The sequence below is a fragment of the Haemaphysalis longicornis genome, unplaced genomic scaffold (genome assembly GCF_048455015.1).
Source record: "Haemaphysalis longicornis isolate Haplotype H1 unplaced genomic scaffold, Haemaphysalis longicornis Haplotype H1 scaffold_3, whole genome shotgun sequence".
In the NCBI taxonomy this organism is placed as follows: Eukaryota; Metazoa; Arthropoda; class Arachnida; order Ixodida; family Ixodidae; genus Haemaphysalis; species Haemaphysalis longicornis.
The window spans coordinates 119,019,126-119,042,216 of NW_027526335.1; the positions used below are offsets into that span (position 1 = coordinate 119,019,126).

A 23,091-nucleotide genomic window follows, 5' to 3' on the forward strand; every position below is an offset into this window, starting at 1 on the left:
ATGTATCACGTAGCAGCAATAATCTCACCCAAGGCCGAACCAAATGAACTTTCTTAAAAACTATTCTGTATTTATAAAAAACAGAGACAGTTCGTGCAAGGTTGCATGCAGTTCCTTAAATGAGTTGGAGTTGTAGAACAAAAGTCAATCCTATGCCTGCGTCTACACCAACCAACCAATCTAGAGGCTGTAGTAATAGGAGCCATTTTCTTTAATATACTGGAAGCAGTCAGTGTGCTCGTTGTACCTACCTCCAGACAGAGGCCTCTCCGGTATGAAGCTTCAAACATTGATTTATCACCCGCCAGAACCCTATCTGTTAGTTGGGGACTTTTGGCGGTGCGATGTTTGAGTGGCGCCCTCTGGCTCTGACGTCAGCTTAGGGACTCGCGCCGCTGTCGTCTGCTACACTCCGCTTGTGAGGAGCAGCAGCGCCTGTGCTCGGAATCACCGGTTTTGATGTTTTAGTGCATTCAAAAATTTCCAGTAATTTTTGCCAGCTTCTGGCAACTCTGAATAATTTCAAGCTGTATCCCGCTCAAGTTCGCGACACACGAAGAGAAAGAGAACAACTTTCTTCAGAGCATCGATGAGACAATCGTCTTTAACTCGTCCTTTCTAGCTTATTTGCGAGGTTCAGTGCTCAGGGCTCCTCGATAAGTATTCAAAGTGCGTAGGCTTCCCTAAAGTATGTTTGAGAAGCATTTATGAAGACTCAACGGTCTAATGCTACGCACTAAGCAGCGGTCCCCTACACGCCGATCGCACGGCAGCAAATAAAGCGGCCGTCTTCTATTCCTTTCATTGTTGTTGGCTTCTATCAGATGAATGTTTTTTTCTGTGTCCAATGCTTCTATTTTTCTGCACCGCCACAAACGTCTTATTAGTACGTTTAAGGAAATTTTCAAGACTGACAAAGTTTGCGTGAATATTTTCTTCAGGCTGTACGCATAGATACCGTTCTTCGCAAATTGGCTTGGCTTTCGTTACGCGGATGCGTGCAAGAAGGTGCATATCCGCAGCGTGCGTTGTTTATTCACGCGCAAATACAATGAGGAAGTTTAATTGTGCTACGCCACCGCGAAACCGCGCAGGCAACGTTGTCCAGTGTACTCGAAGCGGCCTTTGTGCCCCGAATTTCTATACTAACCATCGTTATAATAACGAACTCACTCTCAACCCGAACAGTTATGACATGATTACGGTAATGACGGCTTCATATACTCGCTCACAAATGCAATAAATACTATACGTGACGGTTTTCAGTAAACAAGAATCAAAACCATTCAATATGTCAAAGCAGCTCTTCATTGTTTTCCAACCCTTCCAGGTGTAAAGAACAAATCCTGGCCTACTCTGGATGGCGTACTATGAATTGTATCAAAATTACTCTTGTCCTGAACTGAGGACCCCGACCACTAACCAGCTAGATTTCACTGTTAAGAGTTTCCTCTTCCTGCTCCTCCTCCTTCTCCTCATCAGTGTAGTTTTACTTACACGATCTGAATATTGCAAAGAAATGGCTCTGGGACATGCACCGAAATATCCCTCCAGGTCTGAACAAACATGGTGTTACTGTATTTTTACCTTAGACGTGAGTAGTTTTGCTCAATAAGCCTCCATACTGATTAGAAGCCTGATATATAGTCAGAACGCACCTATACATACAGTAGGTTATTTGGAACTCAACCGACCGTTTTTGTGGCCCAAAATGCGTGTCGCCATACTTTCGGCATAGTGACAACATAAAGTGATGTGATACAATACTTTAGAGTTTTCGGTGGGTTGCGGAAACTGTTTTCCTATGCATGAGATTAAATGCCTTCTGCCAAAGCGGAGAGCCCCGAAGGGCTGGAATTCGTTTTGGTCTTGCATTTTAGCTGTTGTGGGTTATTAGCAGCTGGCTGGTCCCTTTGTTCCAAAGATTGCTGAATACGAAGCTGACGCCTAGCTCCTACTCTTCGCGCTCCGCACACTACCGGCTTCGCAAAGAATGGGGCGACGGCGGCAATGTTTCTTCCGCAGCGGTATCTAAAAGTGTACTTCAAATCACGCCTTGAGCTAGTGAATGCAATTTGAAGTCTATCATTACGATAAAAAGTTACACACGCGCAAAGTGTGCGGCAGACAAGCATCAGACGTCAACCGAGCGCAAAGAAACAGCTTGGAGTGCGAGTCCGAGTGAAGCAGACGACAAATACGAGAATCCCTAAGCCGACGTCACGGAGGCGCGCTTCGCAGCGCCGCCTGTGGTCGCGCTCACCGTCATTTATGCTCACCACTCACTCTGGTGGTCTGTGCGCACTGGTGCTCGAGGAATTCTGCTTGAAGAGTTTCTGTACCTTGAGGGGCCTGCATACTGAATGAATAAGGATCCAACATACTATAACACAACAGATGCAAATTACTCCTTCATAGACCTAGCTATTCATCCTGCAGTTCAGTTTCTAGCAATCTAGTGGAACGTTATAAACAACTTCTGCGTAAGTTATCATTTTCCGATTAGCCTTAAACTTTTAGGCAGTTAAGCCAACACTCGGCACCCAGAGAAGTTCAAGGATGATGCGACCGGCTAGGAAAAATTCAAGGAACTCTCTAATCTTGATTACACACTTGTAAACAGTCTTGTTATTGATGAATCTGCAGAGATTTTGACCACCCTTATAACCGAAGCGGCACTAAATTTTATCCCTAAGACCTTTTTTCAGTACGATTGTCAAGCCTAAACGTTGGTGGAATGATGATTGCACATGCCCGTGAGGAACAGAATAAGGCGTCGGGTGTCCTGCGCAGGCAGCCGACGACCGAAACTCTATTGCTTTTCAAGTGAGTGAAGGCCCATGACAGACGGACTTGTCGTACTGCAAAGAGACAAAGCTGGAATACGTTTGTTTCATTGATCGTATCACACAAGGATACACGGAAAGTATAAAAAAGAATTAAAGCACTTCGAGGAAACAACACTGCTACGCGCCCTCAGGTTAGCACAGGTAGTGACAGCTTAAAAAACCAAGCGAATGCTCTTGTGATCATTCTGAGTATGCATCAAACTTGGCTCACTATTCATGCAATTTTGTTAGAACAAGATGTCAGAGGAACAAAAAATTATACGTAACAAAAGGCAGCCTGATGTACGGTATAAAAATCGCTTCCATATGCACGACCTTAAAGTGGTCCTTACCATTTGTGGGAAAGCAGAATCACGTGCTCACCGAATAGCATGTACCATAATTAAGCGCTTAATTGAACGATGACAGACCTGAAACATTTTTTCTGTGCCTTAACTATATTCCAGTGCAAGGAAGTATCCAAAGGAAAGGAAAGAGGATAGTGTGATGCCAACTTTAAAGGAGGCGGAACACTCAGCTAGTGAAACAAGTTGTAGGCCGATCGCTTTGCCCAGTTTCTCATGAAAAGTCTTTTAAAGATAATAGCCTCTGTAGGTATTTTCTGTAGTATCAAGCTATTATACATAATCGCCAGGCATTTTTCCGCTCTGGTACATATACAGCGGACCACCTAGTAGCTCTTTAATCCCACATCAGGGATGCTTTTGTACATAAGCAGCATTATTTATGAGTTTTCTTTACCATCCAAAAAGCAGACAAATAAAAATGCACCGCAAAAGAAGCCGAAGCGTGGAGAAAACTAACACGAAAACAAACGAACTGCGTAACGCCATGGATTCGCACAAAACCACATAGCGACGTTAAGTCTTTTAATGGTTATAACAGTGTCGTTGCACATCATGGTCGAAAAGGAACGATGCAAAATAACCCAACGTATATGGTAGCCAAATGCCGACAGATGGCGTGACAGTGCTTGCTCATTAGTGGAAAGTTATCTGCATTGCTGCTCATGTTTTGTACGAAGTAAATTGCGCCAGGTACAAACACAGGAAACATCTGGTAGCGCCCCCCTGACCTTCAATTATGTTCTCCGTGCTGTTTCGCGGCGCCGAGGGAAGCGCCACCAATCCCGCCTCGGCCACCGACCGAACCAATGCGCGTCGCAGAGTGCTTCCGCAGTCAAAGCGTGTAATCGCTCGTTTGTTCTAATGGTATGGGGTGCGGTGATGCTAATAAATGAAAGAGTAAGCGAAAGCCCAGCCATAGTTAAGCCAACCCTTCCTGCGCTCCCGCTGTTGATTTGATTGGTTGTAGGGTTTAACCAGCCGAGGCAAAGTAGGCGATGAGACGCGCGGTAGTGGAGGACTCCGGATTAATTTTGACCACCTGGGGATCTTTACCGTGCGCCGAAATCTCGTACAGAAGTGCGTTTTTTTTTTGCTTTTCTCTTGAATAAGAAAAGCGGCCACTGCGGCCGGGAATCGAACCCGCGTCCTTGTGCTGAGCACCGCAACGCCTTAGCCACTGAGCCACCGCCGCGTGGGTGCGCTCCCGCGGTAACAGCGTGTAATGGCATGTTCCTTCCGAGGGATTGCGCGGTCAGCCATGTCCCGTGGGGGCTCTGGACAACGAAGAGTTTACCCGCCGCGGTGGCTCAGTGGCTAAGGCGTTGCGCTGCTGAGCACGAGGTCGCGGGTTCGATTCCCGGCCGCGGCGGCCGCTTTTCTGATGGAGGCGAAAAGCAAAAACGCCCGTGTGTACGAGATTTCGGCGCACGATAAAGATCCCCAGGTGGTCAAAATTAATCCGGAGCCCTCCACTACGGCGCGCCTCATCGCCTGCGTTGCGTCGGCGCGTTAAACCCCACAATCAATCAATCAACGAAGAGTTTGGAAGTACGCCAACGGGGACGCCGCGGCCCTTCGTCTCCCCTAAATCACAATTTGGTACAAGAAACCCGGGGTGAAGGCCATCCTATGATTCGGAGTCTTCCTGAGTTTGGCCTTTTGAAGCAGGGCCGCTATGAAGCCGAAGACGGACTTTTTTGATGGACAGATTCATGTTGGTGCTACCCAGATTCGACGGATGCGATGGGCAGAAACGAGCGACAACGAACCTTCACGTCCGAAGATTTCCCTCGGTGGGTACAGGGAGGGATTTCACATACCCTGAGGGGAATGCCACAGGGCATCACGCAACGAAAGAAGTAATACCTCTGCAACACGATCTGAGTTTCGGTCTGCCTAGGATGCACGTTAAGAAACTGAAGTAAAAAAGAGACAAAGTGAGGGTACTAGCTCGCGTGCTTTACACAGAAGAAAATGCAACATTAGGCTTGTCCGTGAAAAGCAGTGATTTCTGAGTTGTGTCGACAAGCTTTCTGTGCCAGTTAGGGCAAAGTAAAATTGGATTCCCACTGTTAAACGAGGAAACTGAACTGTTAATCGCTATCGACCACTTAAACGAGGTATTTTCCACAAACTCGAATATTAAGACGAAATTATTCATGTTATGATGCGATTATACCATTAAATGAAGGAGGACAAGCCCACACCAAACAGCAATGACTCATCATAAGGTCATCAAATTCATCAAGACTTCAAATGCTTTTCAATGTTGAAAGAAGAATACTGCAAATGAAGTGATTTGAAAAGTTTTGATAAACAAGCCGTCTTGCCAGAAACTTCGCCGCCATCTTATTTCTCACCGCAAGAACAACGTGATAATGCGACACTCCCGTTCGCTTCGCTTGATGTTCAAACTGAAAATTTCTTCCTTTTGTGTACATTTGAAGAGTTTACCGAAGTAGCCCCGAGAAAGACATGCTGTTTTCGGGCTCCCATAGTGCCGGCACAATCTCCGTATAGCGAATATCTCGAGCATCAGATAAAGAATGTGCCACATGTAATATTGAAAGGCCAAGATAAAACACAAGTGCTTGCAACTAACAGACAAGCAACGCACCACACTGAATAGCGGTAACATGACGTTCTAGAGATACATACTCAAGAGATTGCCGTTGCGCGAACACAGCGCATTCTAAAAACAACAGTATGCGACAGATATTGCTCAAGGAACCCCAATGTATCTCACAATGCCAGCTCAACTAGGAAAGTACGAAGTCGCATTAAGGGATATGAAGGAGCTAAGAAACAGTTTTTACACGGACATGTATGTAAATTTCATGAATACCATTCTTTGTTCAAAAGCGTCGAAGATTTGCTTCTTATTTCAGCCTGACCACATCATCTGCACCGACATCCCGTTATGTGCCCAATAAATGGCCCATGGGGCAGTTCGGCCTTCCCATATCCTCGGCGGATCTGACAGGAATGCACTCGATGTACTGTCTTTACAAAAATTTTGTACGCCAAGCCGAAAGTGCGCATGCCGCAAAAAAATTCAATGTACAAACTTATGTCCGGAGAGAGACTGAAACGTTAAATGCCGGAAAGCTAGAGAAAACACCTTTCTTTCTTATTGTCATAAAATATTTTTCCCCATTAATGAGCAAGCTTATTCTTTGAATTTTTCGGTGTCTACAAGACTTAGGACTGGCCTGAAAATTTTTCCAAAGGGTATACGTACTGCAAGCGCGGACTGACTACGGCTTCTTTATCGCTGTTGAAGATGTAGGAACTTCATAATCTTCATCACTGCACCGATCAGATCTTTATCGCCGATACGCGGCATCACGTGAGCACCTCTAGCTCAAGCTGTTTCGTCTTTCTCTCGTCGCCATCTATTTAAATAGAACACCATCTCATCACCGGGGCGTCACGGCCCTTCGTCTCTTCTCTTGTTTCACATGGTGCAAATACAGGCACATTACCGAGAGTACCTGCGTCTATAATCACGAGTACGCACTGGGTTGTTGTTTACAATACTATATGATAAAACGCAAAACGTTTAAAAGCTACGTAAAAGAAGGGCGAGAATAAAGCAAACAGAGAAAGAAAATATGTCACATGGAGCTCTAACAAGCAGAACAAAACTACAGATATAGACAGGGGCACGTGGTGTCCGAACCGATGGCGCGCCAGGATAGCGAGTGCATCGAAGTAGCTGTGAATTAATAAATCCCATATTACATCCACCGCAGAAAGAGCGAGGGGAAATCGGAAGAGTGGAAGTTGAGGCAGGAAAACAAAGGAAAAGGGAGTTACGGGGCAAGGGCAGCAGTAGGCTAGTCTTTAGATGACAATTGCAGCGAAGCAAACAGATACGGGAGAAATTTTTTTCTATTGTCGGTTTTTGTATCATAAATGAGCGCCACAATTTATCCACCAATATACTGAGTACTGACGTCTGTTCGGCCACAGAAACTACTATCGGCGTGTGCGCAGTTCAGTATTCCGGCAATGCCTGTTTCAGGGAAGCTATCGCTCTTGCGCCGAACCGGAGCACGATTTTTTACTCTTGACAAAACTTTACGCAGAGAAGCGACATTACCTGTTCTGACATGCTTTTCCTATTGGAGTGTTTCAATCAAATTGTTCTGACACGCTTTTCCTATTGGAGGTTTCAATAAAATTGTTTTGACACGCTTTTCCTATTGGAGTTTTTCAATAAAATTGTTTACATTCTTATTCCCAGACTAATGTTAGCGCCTTCACGTGTCACTTTCAGACACATATTCTGGGATACGACACAAAGAAACAGCGGGAAGTCCTTCCTGATGACCTTATTCCCGAAAAGGATGGAGGCAGCTTCGAAAGCTACGACTACGACTTGATGAAGAGAGAACTGCAGGGCCGGAAGCAGTTCTTTGAGGAGATAAGTCGTTGCGGTTATCGGAATGTGGAAAGGAATCCTGTGTCCGCTGTACCCACAGTTGACGATATGACGGATTCCGAGATGACCCATATGTAAAAAGTTCTTAAGTGCTTTTTATGGAGTAAACACGCGAAAATTGCATGATAATAAACTGGAAAAAAAGCGATTTCGTGGGATGGAGGAGCCAACCTGGGATAGTTCCTTTTGGTACGGTAAGTTTGAAGAGCTCATGACGTACGGTGTTCATGACGTGCAGAACACACACGCAGCTACAAAGCTGTTTTCAAAGTAATAAAAGGGCGCAAGAGGAAAGAACCACAATTGATCAACACCTTTGGCTTGCAAAAGAGGAAGAGGAGGAGGAAAAACGTTTTATTGAGCAAAACAAATAAGAAGAAGGTAGGTCGCGTCCTCAGTTCAGGAAGCCGCGCGCTTCCGCAGCCCGGGTGGCCCGGTTGATCAGGCGTTGCTGGTCCTCCGGGTGCAGGCTGGTCAGTGCGCGTTCCCACCGATCAGGGGATGGGGAAGGGAGGGGATCGGGATGGTGCGGGCAGAAACATGCGAGATGGGCTGTTGTGGCGGGGAGGTTGCAGGAATAGCAGAAGTAGGAGAATGTGGTAGGGGAGATGTGCGACAGTACGGTACAGTTGAAGTATGTGCCTGTCTGTAGCCGGCACCACGGCCGGGCCTCAGCTATAGTGAGCGACGGGTGGGGAGGGGGGTAGTGGAAACGAGTGTGGCGGTAGTGGGAAAGCAGGTCGGTGTATCTGAGTGGCAGACGGTGGAGGGATGGTGCGGATGCCAAGTCGTCTGTCTTTGGACGGGAATCCCGGAAAATGAGTTCACGGGCAGCGGCATGTGCCGTTTCATTCCCTGATAGGAAGGCATGCCCAGGTGTCTACTCTATCTGGATGGTTGGGGGAGTCTTGAGGGATTGAAGTATCTTGAGAGCCTGGTAGGGAATGCGGCCAAGAAAGTAGTAGCGGCAGGCCTGCTGAGAGTCTGTTAGGATGGTGAGATGGCCCGTACTTGTAGTGATGGTGGCTGCCAGGGCTATGGCGGTTGCTTCTGCTGTTGCGGTTGTGGTGTTAGTTAAAGTGGCCGAGATGAGTATAGCACCTGTAGAAACCGTGTTTGCCAGGGTGGCACGAGATGTGAAAATGCAGTGCGCGATGTCAGTGTATCTGCTGTCTGGTTGGCCAGAATAACGTCTGTTGAGGTAATTGACCCGAGCTTCACGGCGGCCCTTGTACACTGGGTGCATGTGGCGCGGTATGGGGGTTACTCTTATGAAGCTACGTATAGGTTGCGGGAGATGCTGGAGTGTCTCTGCTGGCGAAGGGGTTGGTCGATCCAGAGTTCGGAGCACCGTTCTGGCGGTAGGCGTCAGGGCCAGGCGGGAGAGTTGGTTTACCTGCTGTGCTTCCAGGTGTTCAGCAAGAGTGTTACACTCTTAACTGCAGTAGCTTCTGGGTGGGTGTGAAGGCAGGAAGACCGAGGCCGATTTCGTACGCCCGACGGATGAGTGCATCAATCTCGGAGTGTTCTTGGAGCTTTAGATGTACATATGGGGTGCCGTACGTGATGCGGCTGATGAGAATGGCTTGTATGAGGCGGCGGGTGTCTTACTCACGAAGACCGTGCTGGTGGGTGCAAATTCGCTTGATGAGATGAATAAGTTGTGTGACTGTACGGTGTAGTTGTGGTAAGAGGGCAGCACCCCACCCGTCAGCCTGAAAGGGTACGCCCAGTATTCGGAGTGTCGAAACGTGAGGTACAGGGTACCTTGAATGAAAACTGTCGCATCCGGAGTAGGTTGTAGGGGCCGTCCTCTAGTACGGGCTCGAAGGATAAGAAGTGCAGACTTTTGAGGTGCGCACGTAAGCCCGCGAGTGGCGAGGTACGTCATTGTCGTATCAATTGCCTGTTGTAAGCTGTCTTGCAGGTGCCCTGCAGAACCCTTGTTTGTCCATAAAGTGAGGTCATCTGCATAGAATGCATGATGTAGATCCGGAATTTCGGCGAGGAGCTTAGGGAGGCCCAACAGGGCGACATTGAACTATAGAGGCGAAATGACAGAGCCCTGGGGTGTCCCTTTTGCCGGTGTTGAAAAAGTAGGTGTCCGAGACGGATGGAGGCCGTTCTGTTGGTTAGAAATGCCTTGACGTAGTTGTACGTGGCCGGGCCGCTGTGGGTTTTTTGAAAGCCTTGCAAAATAGCCTCGTGTGTGCCGTTATCAAAAGCTCCCTGAACGTCTAGGGCCAGGACACAGCTGGAGTTGGTTTTACAAAGTCGGTCGATAATGTGGTGCTCGATTTGAATTCGTACGTCTTGAGTGGAAAGATGATTACGGAAACCGAACATAGTGTGGGGGAAGATGTCACGGTTTTCCAGGTAGGTGGTCAAGCAGTTGTGTACTAGATGCTCAAAGAGCTTGCCTAGGCATGAGGTCAGTGATATTGGGCGGATGTTGGTCGTTGTTAGAGGCTTGTGAGGTTTGGGGATCAGGGTAATGTCAGAGCGGCGCCACTGAGGAGGTACAGTGCCATGCTTCCAATGATAATTGAAGAGAGTCAGTAAGTCCTATTGGGCCTCGTCATCCAGGTCGCGGAATAATTTATTGGTTATCTTGTCTTTTCCTGGGGTCATGTTGCGTGTGAGTCTGCCGAGTGCTTGTTGTAGTTCAGATGAAGTGAACGGTGCGTCGAGTGAGTCATTTGGGGGTTCAGTGTAGGCCTGTTCAGGTGGGGGTGGGTAAGCTGTTTGGTGGCCGAAGAGGTGGGTGCCAATTAAATCTAGCAGCCCTTGGGCGGGGGGGCAGAGGTGGTAATTATAATGAGACGTTGGATTTGTCGCTGTCCTAGTCTGCGAGGTGCTTTGTTGCCTAGGAGCTTCCTGAGAATATGCCAGGTTGTTTTGGTAGTGAGCGTGCCCTGAAGTTGATCGCAAAAGCTACGCCAATTTTCATTTTGGAGGATCTTGGCATAAGTTCCTGCCTGTTGAGTACTTTCGGCTATTCTTTTTTTGAGGGACCGGTTGTACTCCTTTTCTTCCAACGATTAACTAGACCGTGGCGGGCTGCTTACAGATGCTGTAGGTGGGCGTCTGCAACTGGGTTTTTGTCGGTTAAAGGGACAGTGCTGGTGTGCTTTCGGACCAGACTTTCAAGGGCTTCTGTCCAGGCTTCAAGGTTTTTTTCGATTCTTCGATGTAGGTTCTTTACGGAAGGCTGCCCAGTGTGTTATGTGGGCTTTTCCGATTTTGCGAGCCGTTTTGGAGGTTGGACAGCTTGATTTCTATTATATAGTGATCGCTGCCAAGGGTAACCGTACGGAGGGACCAGCTTAAATGGGGAACGTTGCGGGCGAAGGTAAGATGAAGTGTTGTGTCTCTAGAGACACTGTTTCCAAGGCGGGTGGGGCTGGTGAGGTCACTGTATAGGATTAAAAAATGATTTTGTACTGCATGGAAGAGGGCTGTTCCTTTTTAGAGTCTTGTTTATATCCCCATAAGTGATGGGGGGCGTTGAAGTCCCCTAGTACAATAACAGGGCTTTTCTGCGAGTTTACGACATCCCGCCTCGACCGGCTCGAGGAAGAAAAGGAGCAGCTCAGAGTTTAGGTAGGTGAGCTACAGGAGGAGTTGAAGGATGAACAAGAGCAGAGGAAGGCACCCGAAGCGAGGTTGGCGCAAATGGAGGTCAAACTGGCGACGAAGGGTGATATCCCGACAAACAATGAAGCAGGTCACGAGGCAGATGTGTCGGCAGTGCTTGACCCCGAGAAGGGTAAGGAGGAGGACAAAGACGCCACGCCGGAAGACGATCCCGGACTGGCGCTGACTCAGCCGGCGCGGGAGCAGGTGGCCGCGCCGGGGGGCAGTCAGGAAAAGGAAGAAAGGCGCATGGTGATCGTGGCGGGGGAATCCAACATGCGGTACTCAGAAATGGAGATTAGAGGCCGGGTGAGAGAGGACGAGAGTGCAGGTTGGAGTGTTCCCGCGGCAGACGGTCAGGGTAGTGTTAGAAAAGGCAAAGGATAAAATGTGGGAAAATATGCAGGGAAAGAACCTCGTGATTATCGCAGGAGGAACTAATGACGTTGTGCAGGGAAGGGGCACGGGAGTGCGCAAGCAGATAGAAAAGGGGTGAAGGAACTTCGGGTGCTGTGCCCACATGTGCAGGTCGTCGTGAGCACAGTACCAGAGATAATTGGGAGAGAGGTACATGGGGAAAGGGAAGTTGTAGCGGTAAACCGAGACATAAGGGAGCTGGCAAGGAGCTGAGTTTCGCTGTCGTAGACATCAACAGGGATGTCCGATGGGTGGGCCGGAAAAGGGCGTTCCAGCGTGACGGAGTGCATTTCAACGGGCAGGTGGGAGCATCCATCGGAAGACGACACGCGGCGCGAACTGTGACTTTTTTAGGGGGCCCACAGGCCTTTGTGAAGATGGCGTAGACAAATAAAATGAGCAAAGGGAGATAGCGGGGCCGGTGCAGATCGATGCAGGCAAACGAAAGGGACGACGACGGCGTGTAAAGAAGGGAGGAGGGAAACTGAAGATCGCGTACATAAACATGCAGGGTGGCAGGAAAAGAGAGAAGTGGATGGAGATTACTAAGCAGCTAGAAGAGGAAGATATCCAGGTATACGCTGTGACCAAGACGCACCTACGGGACTTCGAGGAACCTCCGGTAATCCGAGAGTATGTATGGGAAGGTTGTAACAGGACGGCTGGATTGAGAAAAGGCGGAGGGGTAGGTATGCTTGTACGGCAGGGAGCTAATTGGAAGAGAGTGAAAGAAGACTGCAAAGAACATGTGTGGATGAAAGGGATAGTGGAGGGTAGGGAGATGGCTTTACGGGTGTCTTACCTGTGGACGTGTAAGGATAGCAAAGAACAAAACAAAACGAACGCCCACATTGAAGATCTAGACGGGTACACAGACTTCAACGGAAATCTAATGCTAGATATGTGGGAGTACCAAAAGCTGCTCATTGTAAATAGGGAACAAAAATGCGAGGGTCAAATAACGTGGGAGTGTGGTAGAAGACAGTGGAGTTTTGACTACTGCCTTATTTCAGAGGGACTTTATGAATGGTTGGATGGAATGACCACAGATAAGGAAGGGGACCACAGTCTGGGCAGTGACCACAAGCGCATAAACCTGAGTTTTGGGAAACTGGGGGCGAAAAAACGGGTCGACCGGGGCAGCGCACAAAGTTAAAAGCAAACAAATTGCGATTATAGCCAAAAGCAGAGAGGCTGACATAGAAATAAATCCTGGAGAAGAGTGGGAATATGACAGGCTCATCAAGACTATGCAGGAAAAAATAGTTAAGGCAGAGGGGGCCAATCGATGGAGAAGAAAAAACACCCAAAAGCTGGCGGAACAAAGAAATCAAGGCGGCGATAGAGAGGCGTAAACAGGCGTCTAGAGAGCACAGGCTGGCCAAGAGGATGGGGAAACACCAGGAGGAGGTGGACCTAAAATGGGAGCAGTATAAGCAAATGAAACAGGAAGTGCAGCAATTAGTGCAGGAGAAAATAAAGGGGAACAGCGAGCGATGGGTAGCGCAAACACGAGGAAGGGGTAGAGACGCGCCGAAAATGTTTTGGAACCATGTGCAGGCATTAGGGAAACGTACGAGTCCCACAGAAGGCGGTACTATAGAAAACGAGCAGGGGCAGATGCTCAAGGGAGAGGAAGCATTGGCATACCTACACCAAATCATCACGGAGACGTTCGGTAAGGTAGATGAAGAGGCCCTTCAGCGACACAGAGATGTCGCGGCGGGTAGGCCGGAAAGTCTGAAGATAGATGGGACAAGTTGAAATGGAAAAAAGGAGAGGAAAAGGTCCCCAAAAATACCGCGGCTGGCACAAATGGGATACCGATGGAGTTTATTAACCAGTTAGGACCAAAGAGCAAGGAAAAGCTACTGCAAGCCCTCAGAACAAGGATAGAAGAAAAGGCAATACCGACCGCGTGGCAAATGAGCAGGATGAACTTAGTGTACAAGAGCAAAGGAGTCAGGACAAACCCGAGGTCGTATAGGCCAGTAACCGTCACGTCAGTGCTGTACAGGTTAGCAATGCAGGCAGCGAAGTTCGAACTAGAACAGTGGGTGGAAAAAATAGGATATTAGGGGAGCTTCAAAATGATTTCGAAATGACAGAAGACTAGACGACAACTTATTCGTGGTAAGCCAATGCATAGAGGTGGCGAAGCTGCAAAACCGACCTTTGTGGTTAGCCTTCCTGGACACTAAAGCGGCGTATGATAATGTAGACAGAGAGCGGCTTTGGAGTATCCTGGAGGACGAGGGAGTTGGGGCAGAATTCATTAGCTTACTCAGGGAGATATACCGGAAGAACAAAGTGAAAATAGTGTGGGAGGGGGTAACAGACAATAGGCCTGTATACACCTACAACGGTTTGAAACACGGATGTCCTCTCTCTCCGCTGCTGTTCATGATCTACTTGGCGGGGTTAGAAAGGAAGCTAGAAGTCAGCACGCTAAGGTTCGACTTATCCTACATTAAAAACGGGCAGGTGGTGCAACAACGCGTCCAGGGACTAATGTATGCAGACGACATATTGTTGATGGCGGACAACCGGATAAGTATGCAGTGCTTGATGGATGTATGCGGTGAAGAAGCGACGCACCTACGGCTATCCTTTAGCAGAGAAAAATCGGGGATCATGGTATCTAATGACGGCGAGGAGCACAAAACAGTATCAGTGCAGCAAGTAGAAATACCATTGGTGAAAGAGTATAAATATTTAGGAGTATGGCTGAACAACAGCGAAGATTACACGCAGGCGCATGAGGCTCACCTTAAGACGAAAGGAAGACAGAGCGCGGCTATAATGAAGCATAGAGCCCTCTGGGGATACAGCAAATACGAGGTGGTAAGGGGAGTCTGGAAAGGGGTCATGGTACAGGATTAACTTTCGCTAATTCGGTTCTGTGCATGAAGCCAGAGACCCAAGCGGGCTTGGAAGTAAATCAGAGGACGGTAGGCAGATTGGCCCTAGGGGCTGTTGCGACTGGCCACCCGAGCGCAGTCACCGGTGTAGCGATGTTGCCTTGCTCCGTCCGCTATCGACGCGGCGCAGAGCAGAGCGACGAAGTCCTCGAGCCGACGAAGAGTTGAAGTAACATTTATATACAGTATTTACAGGGTAAGCAAACGTTACATCATTCGCACAAAGGCGACAGCACCCTTTCACTCGGTGCTTCCGAAGAGACTGGTGCCGGAGAGAAGCCGCCGAGGAAAGCCGACGATGAGAGCCTCCGAGCTTCTTTTATAGCCCGGGAAGTTCGTTGTGGCCCCGAGAAGTTTGAAAAGCTCCAATCAGGGCTCTCGCTGCCTGAAGTTTGAATTCCGACGAATGGTAGCGAAGCGGTGAGTCAGCTGCGCCGCCGATGGGGAAAGGGAGAGCGATGCCGCCGCCGTCTCCGTGACCTCGCCTCCGGGCGTAGCGACATGCCCTTGTTTGGGTCGTTCTCCGCTGAGGGATTCGGCCGCGCCGCAGAGTTTCGAGATGCAGGAGTCGGCCGCGCCGCAGCGTTTCGAGATGCAGGATTCGGCCGCGCCGCAGCGACAAAGGGAGAGGCGTGACTCAGCCTCGCTGTCGGCGCGTCGCCTCGTGCAACGCCTTTGGGCCAGGCGCTCTGGCACAACAGCACCCCCGCCGCCAGACAATGCGCCGTGAAGACGAGCTGCCTCCACGTGGCTCGGATGCTGGGCGCGCTCGTTCGCCAGGCTCATCCAGGTGCACCTCCAGTGCCCCAGGAAAAGGGCGACTCCACCAGGTCCCTCTCCATGAACGGGTACCGCCTGCCAGGTCTGGATCACCGGTACCTCGCCGTGCTGCCAGGTGTGTCGACGAGTTTCGTCCGGCTCCTTCGGTCTGTCCTCAGCACCGGTTGCTCATCGTTCTGGAGCTTGCAAAGAACCGACCGACAACAGGCAACACCCAGCGCAAGCAAGCACCCTTTGTCCTCCGTCAGAACACCAGACTCTAAAGCGTGACAAACTCTCCTAGCTAGGTATCTATCCCCAAATTTTGACCCTCTACACCAAGAGGCCCATGCGGGACGTAAAACTCTTAAAAGAACTCACACTAAGTGTCAACGTAACACACGACATTAAATGATAACTAAGGTTGATTACTTGAAATCACGCAGTGCGGAAATAATCAACTGAGGCAGCAGATGAGGGCAATAATTTTGCTCCCATCTACCTGCTAAGATAAAAGCTGCTCACGAAGAGGCGAATTGAAAGACACGGGGAGGATGAACGCAGCCTTACTTAGAACGCACGGCTTAGTGCGTCTGCGTTAGCGTTCAACTTTCCTTTCTTGTAGCGAACGACAAGATTGTGCTGCTGGAGTATCATACTCCACCTTAGCAAACGACCGCTTTTAGAGGACATGTTATTTAGCCAGGTTAGCGGGCAATGATCAGTTTCCACAACAAACTGGGAACCGGCTACATAGCACGCCAGCTTCTGTACTGCCCACACGACGCAGCCACATTCCTTTTCGGATGTACTGTACGCCTCTTCCCTGCAAGTTAGCTTGCGGCTTAAGTACAAAACTGGTCGTTCCCGGCCATTCGCATCCTCTTGGCATAGTACAGCTCCCATGCCACGATCGCTCGCATCGCACTGAATCACGAAACCCTTCGAAAAGTCGGGGGCCATTAGGACTGGCTCCTCGCTCAGCGCTCGTTTGAGCGTTTGAAACGCGTCCTCCTTCTTGCTGTCCCATGCTACCTTTACTGGCTCAGTCTTTCTGAGAGCGTCAGTTAAAGGACTAGCCAGTGTGGAGTAATCTCTCACATAATGCTGGTAATATCCAGCCAAACCCAAAAAAGCCCTTATCTCGGACTTAGTCGTTGGTCGGCGATAGTTTAGAACCGCGGCTACTTTGATTTCCGACGGTCTGCGTCGGCCGCGCCCCACTACATGTCCTAGGTACGTCACTTCGGCGCAACCTAGGTGACATTTCGACGGTTTGACTGTTAGGCCGGCTTCTTTGAGCCTGCTCAGCACGACTCGTAAGTGCTCTACATGCTCCTCCCATGTGTTCGAAAAGATGGCGACATCATCGAGGTAAGGGAGCGCGTACTCTGACAGGCCGCGAAGCACATGATCCATTAGTTTCGAAAAGCAATACGGCGCGTTCTTGAGACCGAAGCTCAACATGACGGGACGGAATGTTCCGAACGGGGAAACGAACGCAGCGTATCTGCTGGCACGCTCAGAGAGGGGCACTTGCCAATAGCCTCGTACGAGGTCTAGTGTGGAAATGTAATTCGCCTTGGATACGGTCTCCACCCGCTCCTCGAGGTTCGGAATCGGATACGTCTGGTCTCGGGTTATCGCGTTGAGGCGCCGGTAATCGACGCACGGCCTGGGGTCCTTTCCAGGTACTTGAACTAGTATTAGAGGGGAGGTGCAATCGCTCTCACTCGGGACAATGACCCCAAGGTCACACATGCGCTTGATCTCGTCCGCCATAATCTGTTTCTGTACGGGAGAACATCGGTACGGCTTGCTACGAACCGGCTCGTCCCGCGTTAACTCAATGTCATGCTCGATTATCGTAGTCTTTCCGGGCCGATCAGAGAAAACATCCTCAAACTCGAAAATTATTTTCTCCAAGTCCTTCTTTTGCGCTTCACTTAGAGAGGGCTCTAACCTCACTTGCTCCCGCAGGAGATCCGAAGTGCCTTCCTTCAGGTCCGCAGAGGTCAGAGTATCTGCGCCTTCCTCACCCTCGGCATTCAAAGCTATGTTCACCACAGCATGACGCTGAATGCAGGGTTTCATCAAATTGCTGTGGTAGATTTTGTTCTGCCGTTTGCCTAGCTTTACTTCGTAGTTTGTGTCAGATAGCTTCGACACTACTTTTGCTGGCCCCTCCCAATGAACTTCTAGCTTATTTTTCTTCGAAGGGCGCAGCAGCATCACAAGGTTACCCACTTCGAACGTACGTTTCCTAGCCGTCTTGTCGTAGTACGCCTTCGACAATGCTTGTGCCGCCTTCATGTGGCTCTCAACAAGGTCTTTACTTTTCCCGAGCCTCTGCAGTAGGTTAAGAACGTACTCCACCACGTTTGGGTCCTCACTGTAACCTTCCCAAGACTCGCGCAGCATTCGCAGCGGGGTTCTGAGACTCCGGCCGTACACCAACTCCGCAGGGCTAAACCCCGTACTTTCGTGTGGAGCAGACCTCAAAGCGAACATAGCGGCAGGTACGCATGCTTCCCAATCACGTTTTCGCTCAAAGCAGAGGGCTCGCAGTATTCGCTTTAACACTGAGTGCATTCGCTCCACTGGGTTGGATTGCGGGTGATAGATAGAGCTGTGCACCACTTTGATCCCGCACCTTTCAAAAAAAGTCGAGGTTAGGCAGCTAGTGAAGACGCTACCGTTATCGCACTGAATTTCAGCAGGAAATCCGACACGAGCGAATATTGAAAGGAGCGCGTCAACCACTTGAGGAGAATTGAGCTCTCTGAGTGGCACTGCTTCCGGGAACTTTGTCGCGACCCAAAGGGCGGTTAGAATGTACCTACAGCCGTTCTCGGACTCGGGCAGAGGCCCAACAATGTCGATCACCAGCCGACGGAATGGTTCAGTTATGACTGGTACCAACTTCATAGGCGCCTTCCACTTATCCGTACTCTTGCCGACCCTTTGGCATGTGTCGCAAGAGCGCACAAAGCCTTCGATGTCTTTCCAGCATCTAGGCCAGTAGTACTCTAGCGCAAGTCGAGCTTTTGTCTTTTTCAGACCGAGGTGCCCTGCCCACGCGTTTTCGTGCGCGAGTTCCAGTAGCTGACGGCGATACTTTTCCGGGATCAAAAGCTGCTCGTACTTCTGACCCTTGGCATCCGTGTAACTGCGGTACCACAAGCCGGACTTCTCATGAAATGAAACGTTCTTCTTCTTTGCGCCCCGTTTCACATTCTCCAGCAAGGCTTTTATCGAGCTATCATTTTGCTGTTCTCGAATGAACGTTGCTCGATCCACCTTGATTAACTCATGCCAGCTGTCGGAGACTGGGGACAACGTATCGTTCGCCTCACACGGCGGCGCCGCTTCGGCTTCTCCGCCGAAAGGGGTGACGCAATCCGCTTCGGCCGCTGGCGGTTCAACCAACCTATCGCGAGAGTGTGCGGTCGGCTCGCAGCTCGGGCTACATTTCTCCCCCGCCTTTACCGTTTCGCTCGCTGGGGTAGTGTCAAGTTCCTGGGAGAGCTTCCGCGCCCGCGATCTCGTGAGTGCCATGCACGCCAAACTGGTAAAGAACGATTTTCCCTGTTCTTTGAGCAGTTGCTCCGAGCTATTAGAGAAGAGATAAGGGAAATGCTCGGGGAGCGCTGCGGACACGGCCGCCTCGGTGTTAAGCTTACCAAAGCCGCCTTCAATGACGACCCTCGCAATCGGCAAGCAAACGCTCTGCTCCTCGGCAACCTGCCTTATCCACGCGCATTCTCCTGTGCAGTCGTTTGGAGAAACTAGTGACGGGTGGACTACGTCCATAGTTGCTGCGGAGTCTCTGAGTGCTCTGCACTTCTTGCCGTTCACGTTTATCTCCTGCATGTAGGGCTCGAGCAACCGCATGTTCTTTTCGGTTTCTCGGATCGTAGCGAATGCAACCTTCTGTTTACAGTTTGCCGCGATGTGCCCTTCCTTTTTGCAGTTGTAGCAGGTTATCTGCTTCCGCGACTCAAATGCCCGGGCGGCATCCGCGCGCTGCTTAGCATCGCTGTTCGATTTTCGAGACTCATCTATGCCTTCCCCAACAGTTTCTTTCGTAGGAGGTGAGTCTTTTCGAAAACTGCGACGCTCTAGCTGTTTCCCTTCTTCAGGCTTCTTCCTAAAAGCGTCCTTACCGTGCGCTTTTTCAACGCGCACCGCCTTATAATGCAACTTTCGGCGGGTGTAGTACTCCTCAGCTAACTCTGCTGCCTTGTTAAGCTTTACTTCTTGGAGCTTATCCTGCAGCCACAACCTGACGTCGTCTTCGACGCAGCGGTAGAATTGCTCAAGCGCTATGCACTCAACCACTTTGTCGCGGTCGTCATAGGCTTCCTCGCCTTTGAGCCACTCAATTAGGTCAGCCTTCAGACGAAATGCGAAGTCTATATGCGACTCATTGCCCTTTTTCGCGAACCGAAACCTCTGTCGGAAAGCCTCAGGCGACAACCTGTATTTCCTCAAAAGAGCCTCTTTGACCTCGTCGTAGCTCTCGAAGGCCTCCTTCGACAGGCACGTTATCACGTCCGATGCCTCTCCAGGAAGCAGGGCTAACAAGTTTTGCGCCCACAGAGACCGTTCGATATCGTTTCGCTCACAAACGTGCTCAAACTTAACGAGGTACTTCGCCATGTCCTCGCCAATAACGAACGGAGGCAGTTGGTCCCGAATTCTCGGACCGTTCGCAGGAGCCGTTGGAGAAGCTACGCTAGGCGCCGGCGAGCCCTGCCGGAACTCTAACCGCTTCAACTCGAGCTGCCTTACGGCTTCCCGTTCCTGCCTTTCGGCTTCTTCCCTGCGTTCCTGCCTTTCGGCTTCTTCCCTGCGTTCCTGTCTTTCGGCTTCCTCCCTGCGTTCCCGTCTTTCGGCTTCCTCCCTGCGTTCCCGACTTTCCGCCTCCTCGCGCTCACGGCGCTCCTTCTTTTCGGCTTCCTCGCGTTCGCGGAGCTCTTTCTTTTCGGCTTCCTCGCGCTCACGGCGCTCTTTGATTTCAACCCTGGCCTCATTGACTTCCTCAGCCGTCACTTTCTCCTTCCGCATGATCTCAAGGATCGCATGCTTCCGTTTCGCACGGCCTAAGTCAAGGCTCAGCTCCTCGCAAATTTCGATGAGTTCCTTCACTTTAAGGTCCTCCATCGTTTGCACTGGCCTCTTGCTGCTTACCCGCGTTAGAATTCCCTTGCCGCTCCTATACCATCGAGCTACTAGTAAGGCACGCGCAAGTAATTCTCTACGCTCCTTTGTTTACCTCTCGGCACTAGCTCTGGTTTCAACACACTCTCTAGGCATGAAACAATCAAAGCTATACACAGTGCTTTACGCAGCCATTCTCTAAACTACTATAACCTGTGCTAGAGAAGTCTGGTGAACTGAGAGAAAACGTCGAGCGCTTACCACACCAGGTAGTAGCCGTTGCCGGTCGATCCCGCAGCTGCCATCCACTGTTGCGACTGGCCACCCGAGCGCAGTCACCGGTGTAGCGATGTTGCCTTGCTCCGTCCGCTATCGACGCGGCGCAGAGCAGAGCGACGAAGTCCTCGAGCCGACGAAGAGTTGAAGTAACATTTATATACAGTATTTACAGGGGAAGCAAACGTTACATCATTCGCACAAAGGCGACAGCACCCTTTCACTCGGTGCTTCCGAAGAGACTGGTGCCGGAGAGAAGCCGCCGAGGAAAGCCGACGATGAGAGCCTCCGAGCTTCTTTTATAGCCCGGGAAGTTCGTTGTGGCCCCGAGAAGTTTGAAAAGCTCCAATCAGGGCTCTCGCTGCCTGAAGTTTGAATTCCGACGAATGGTAGCGAAGCGGTGAGTCAGCTGCGCCGCCGATGGGGAAAGGGAGAGCGATGCCGCCGCCGTCTCCGTGACCTCGCCTCCGGGCGTAGCGACATGCCCTTGTTTGGGTCGTTCTCCGCTGAGGGATTCGGCCGCGCCGCAGAGTTTCGAGATGCAGGAGTCGGCCGCGCCGCAGCGTTTCGAGATGCAGGATTCGGCCGCGCCGCAGCGACAAAGGGAGAGGCGTGACTCAGCCTCGCTGTCGGCGCGTCGCCTCGTGCAACGCCTTTGGGCCAGGCGCTCTGGCACAACAGGGCCCACAGCAAAACTACAAATGAAGCGGTACGAGGGGATATGGGCTGGTCGTCTTTTGAGGCGAGGGAAGCGCAGAGCAAGATAAAGTTTGAGGAGCGACTTCGTGACATGGAGGACGAAAAATGGGTCGCGAGGGTGTTTAAGTACCTGTATATGAGGAGCGTGGACACGCGGTGGAGACGGAGGACTAGACAGCTGACCAAGCGGTATGGAAAGTCGGTAGGGGAAAGCGGGGTTTACACAACAGTTAAAAAGCAGGTAAAGGCATCAGAGACGACGAAGTAGGCACAGAGAATGGAAGCGAAAAAAACACTGGAGACTTATAGGGCATAGAAACGGGAAATTAAGAAGGAGGGATTCTATGACAATACGAGAGGCAGCACTTTGCTTTTCGAGGCACAGCCAGGTGACTGAGAACCCGGGCATTACACGGGTAGCTACAGGCAGCAGGATGAAACATGTGCGTGCTGCGGCACTGATCGGGATACTATAGACCATATAGTCAGGAACTGCACAGAGATACGACCACCGCGGGGTGAGGGGGAAACGACGCTGGCGGGGGCTTTTGGATTGAGGGCGAGGGGGAACCTCAACTTCAAGGCCATAGAGGTGACGAAGAGGCGACTGGAGTGGTGGTGGAGGAAAAGTAGGGAAGTGATCGGTACGCAGGCGGAGTAATCATACGGATGAGAATTTAGAACAGCGAGGGGAGAAAAAAGGGGAGTGGGGGCGATGAGTTTAAAACAGAAAAGTGGGAGAGGTCGGAGGGAGGAAGCAAATCTATAGGTTAGCTGGGAGTAGGGCAAGTAAACGTAATAAAACAGGCAAGTCGGTTGCTGACAACCGACGCCCCGGTTAAAAGGGAAAGCCTCTAATCATCATCATCAGGCGGCGTGGACGGCGGCGGCCGCATTTGCAGTGCGTTGGAGCGCGAGCTTGCTGGTGTTTGTTGTGTGATATAGCTTTCTAAACTCATCATGAAGGGCAAACTATGTGAACTACCATGCTTCTGACGTGCTGTGTACCTGGTTGCCGCTCTGGCTATCGGAGTACAACGGAAAAGGCTTCGTTGTTCTGCCTGCAAAGCGACCGCGAACAACGCGACAGGTGGAAGCGAGCCATTCCACGACAGGAGACGGACGCTTTCAGTTTCGAGTCTAAGGCCGTTCGTGTGTTCGAGAAACATTTCGACCCCACGGACATTATTCGAACCGATGAGTTCAAAACAAGTGGACAACCTGTGCTTCTGCAGCGCGAGAAGCTCAAGCTCCGCGTTGCCCAGGATATTTGAAAACCTGACGGCGTATCTTAGGAAGCCCAAGCCACGATCACGCTCACAACGAGAAAATACATCTGCTAAACGCCGTCGCGTTTCGTCACCGCAGCTAACTCCATCGGACCGCATCACCGCATCGGACTGCAGCTACTGTGATTTTGGTTATCCAACCAGATATCTTGAATTTGGAAAGCGGAGCATGGCTATCTTTGCCTGCATAATTTTTTTTTCACTTGCCCGCCGCGCTTGCCCAGGGGCTATGGCGTTGTGCTGATAAGCCCAAGGACGCGGGTTCCCAGCCGGTTTTCTGATGGAGGC

The 23,091-nt window shown here is 50.4% G+C and overlaps 2 protein-coding genes across 3 annotated transcripts in view; one reads left to right on the plus strand and one right to left on the minus strand.

Moving 5' to 3' along the window:
* Window positions 1–7,766, plus strand: part of LOC144173398 (retinaldehyde-binding protein 1-like) — a 45,038-nt gene extending 37,272 nt beyond the window's left edge. For both annotated transcript variants that reach the window (XM_077701844.1, XM_077701845.1), the window contains one exon: window positions 7,479–7,766. In XM_077701844.1, coding sequence (XP_077557970.1) covers window positions 7,479–7,721 — 243 coding nt within the window. In that variant the 3' untranslated portion in view covers window positions 7,722–7,766. The remainder of the gene's footprint in view (window positions 1–7,478) is intronic.
* Window positions 7,767–8,523: 757 nt separating this feature from the next.
* Window positions 8,524–20,699, minus strand: LOC144175399 (uncharacterized). The gene is made up of 2 exons (XM_077704481.1): window positions 16,504–20,699; window positions 8,524–8,744 (listed from the first exon to the last, which is right to left on the minus strand). Exons 1-2 carry the CDS (start codon window positions 20,540–20,542, stop codon window positions 8,524–8,526), a joined length of 4,260 nt encoding a protein of 1,419 aa, XP_077560607.1. The 5' UTR covers window positions 20,543–20,699.
* Between the last annotated feature and the right edge of the window lie 2,392 nt (window positions 20,700–23,091).

What these genes read in the sequence shown, in the direction of transcription:
- LOC144175399 (XM_077704481.1), bottom strand. Translation starts at nt 20,542, where the DNA reads ATGGAGGACCTTAAAGTGAAGGAACTCATCGAAATTTGCGAGGAGCTG. An exon ending in CGAGATAAGGGCTTTTTTGG is followed by an intron (nt 8,745 to 16,503) that starts GTTTGGCTGGAT and finishes CGGTTTCTACAG; the next exon opens with GTGCTATACTCATCTCGGCC.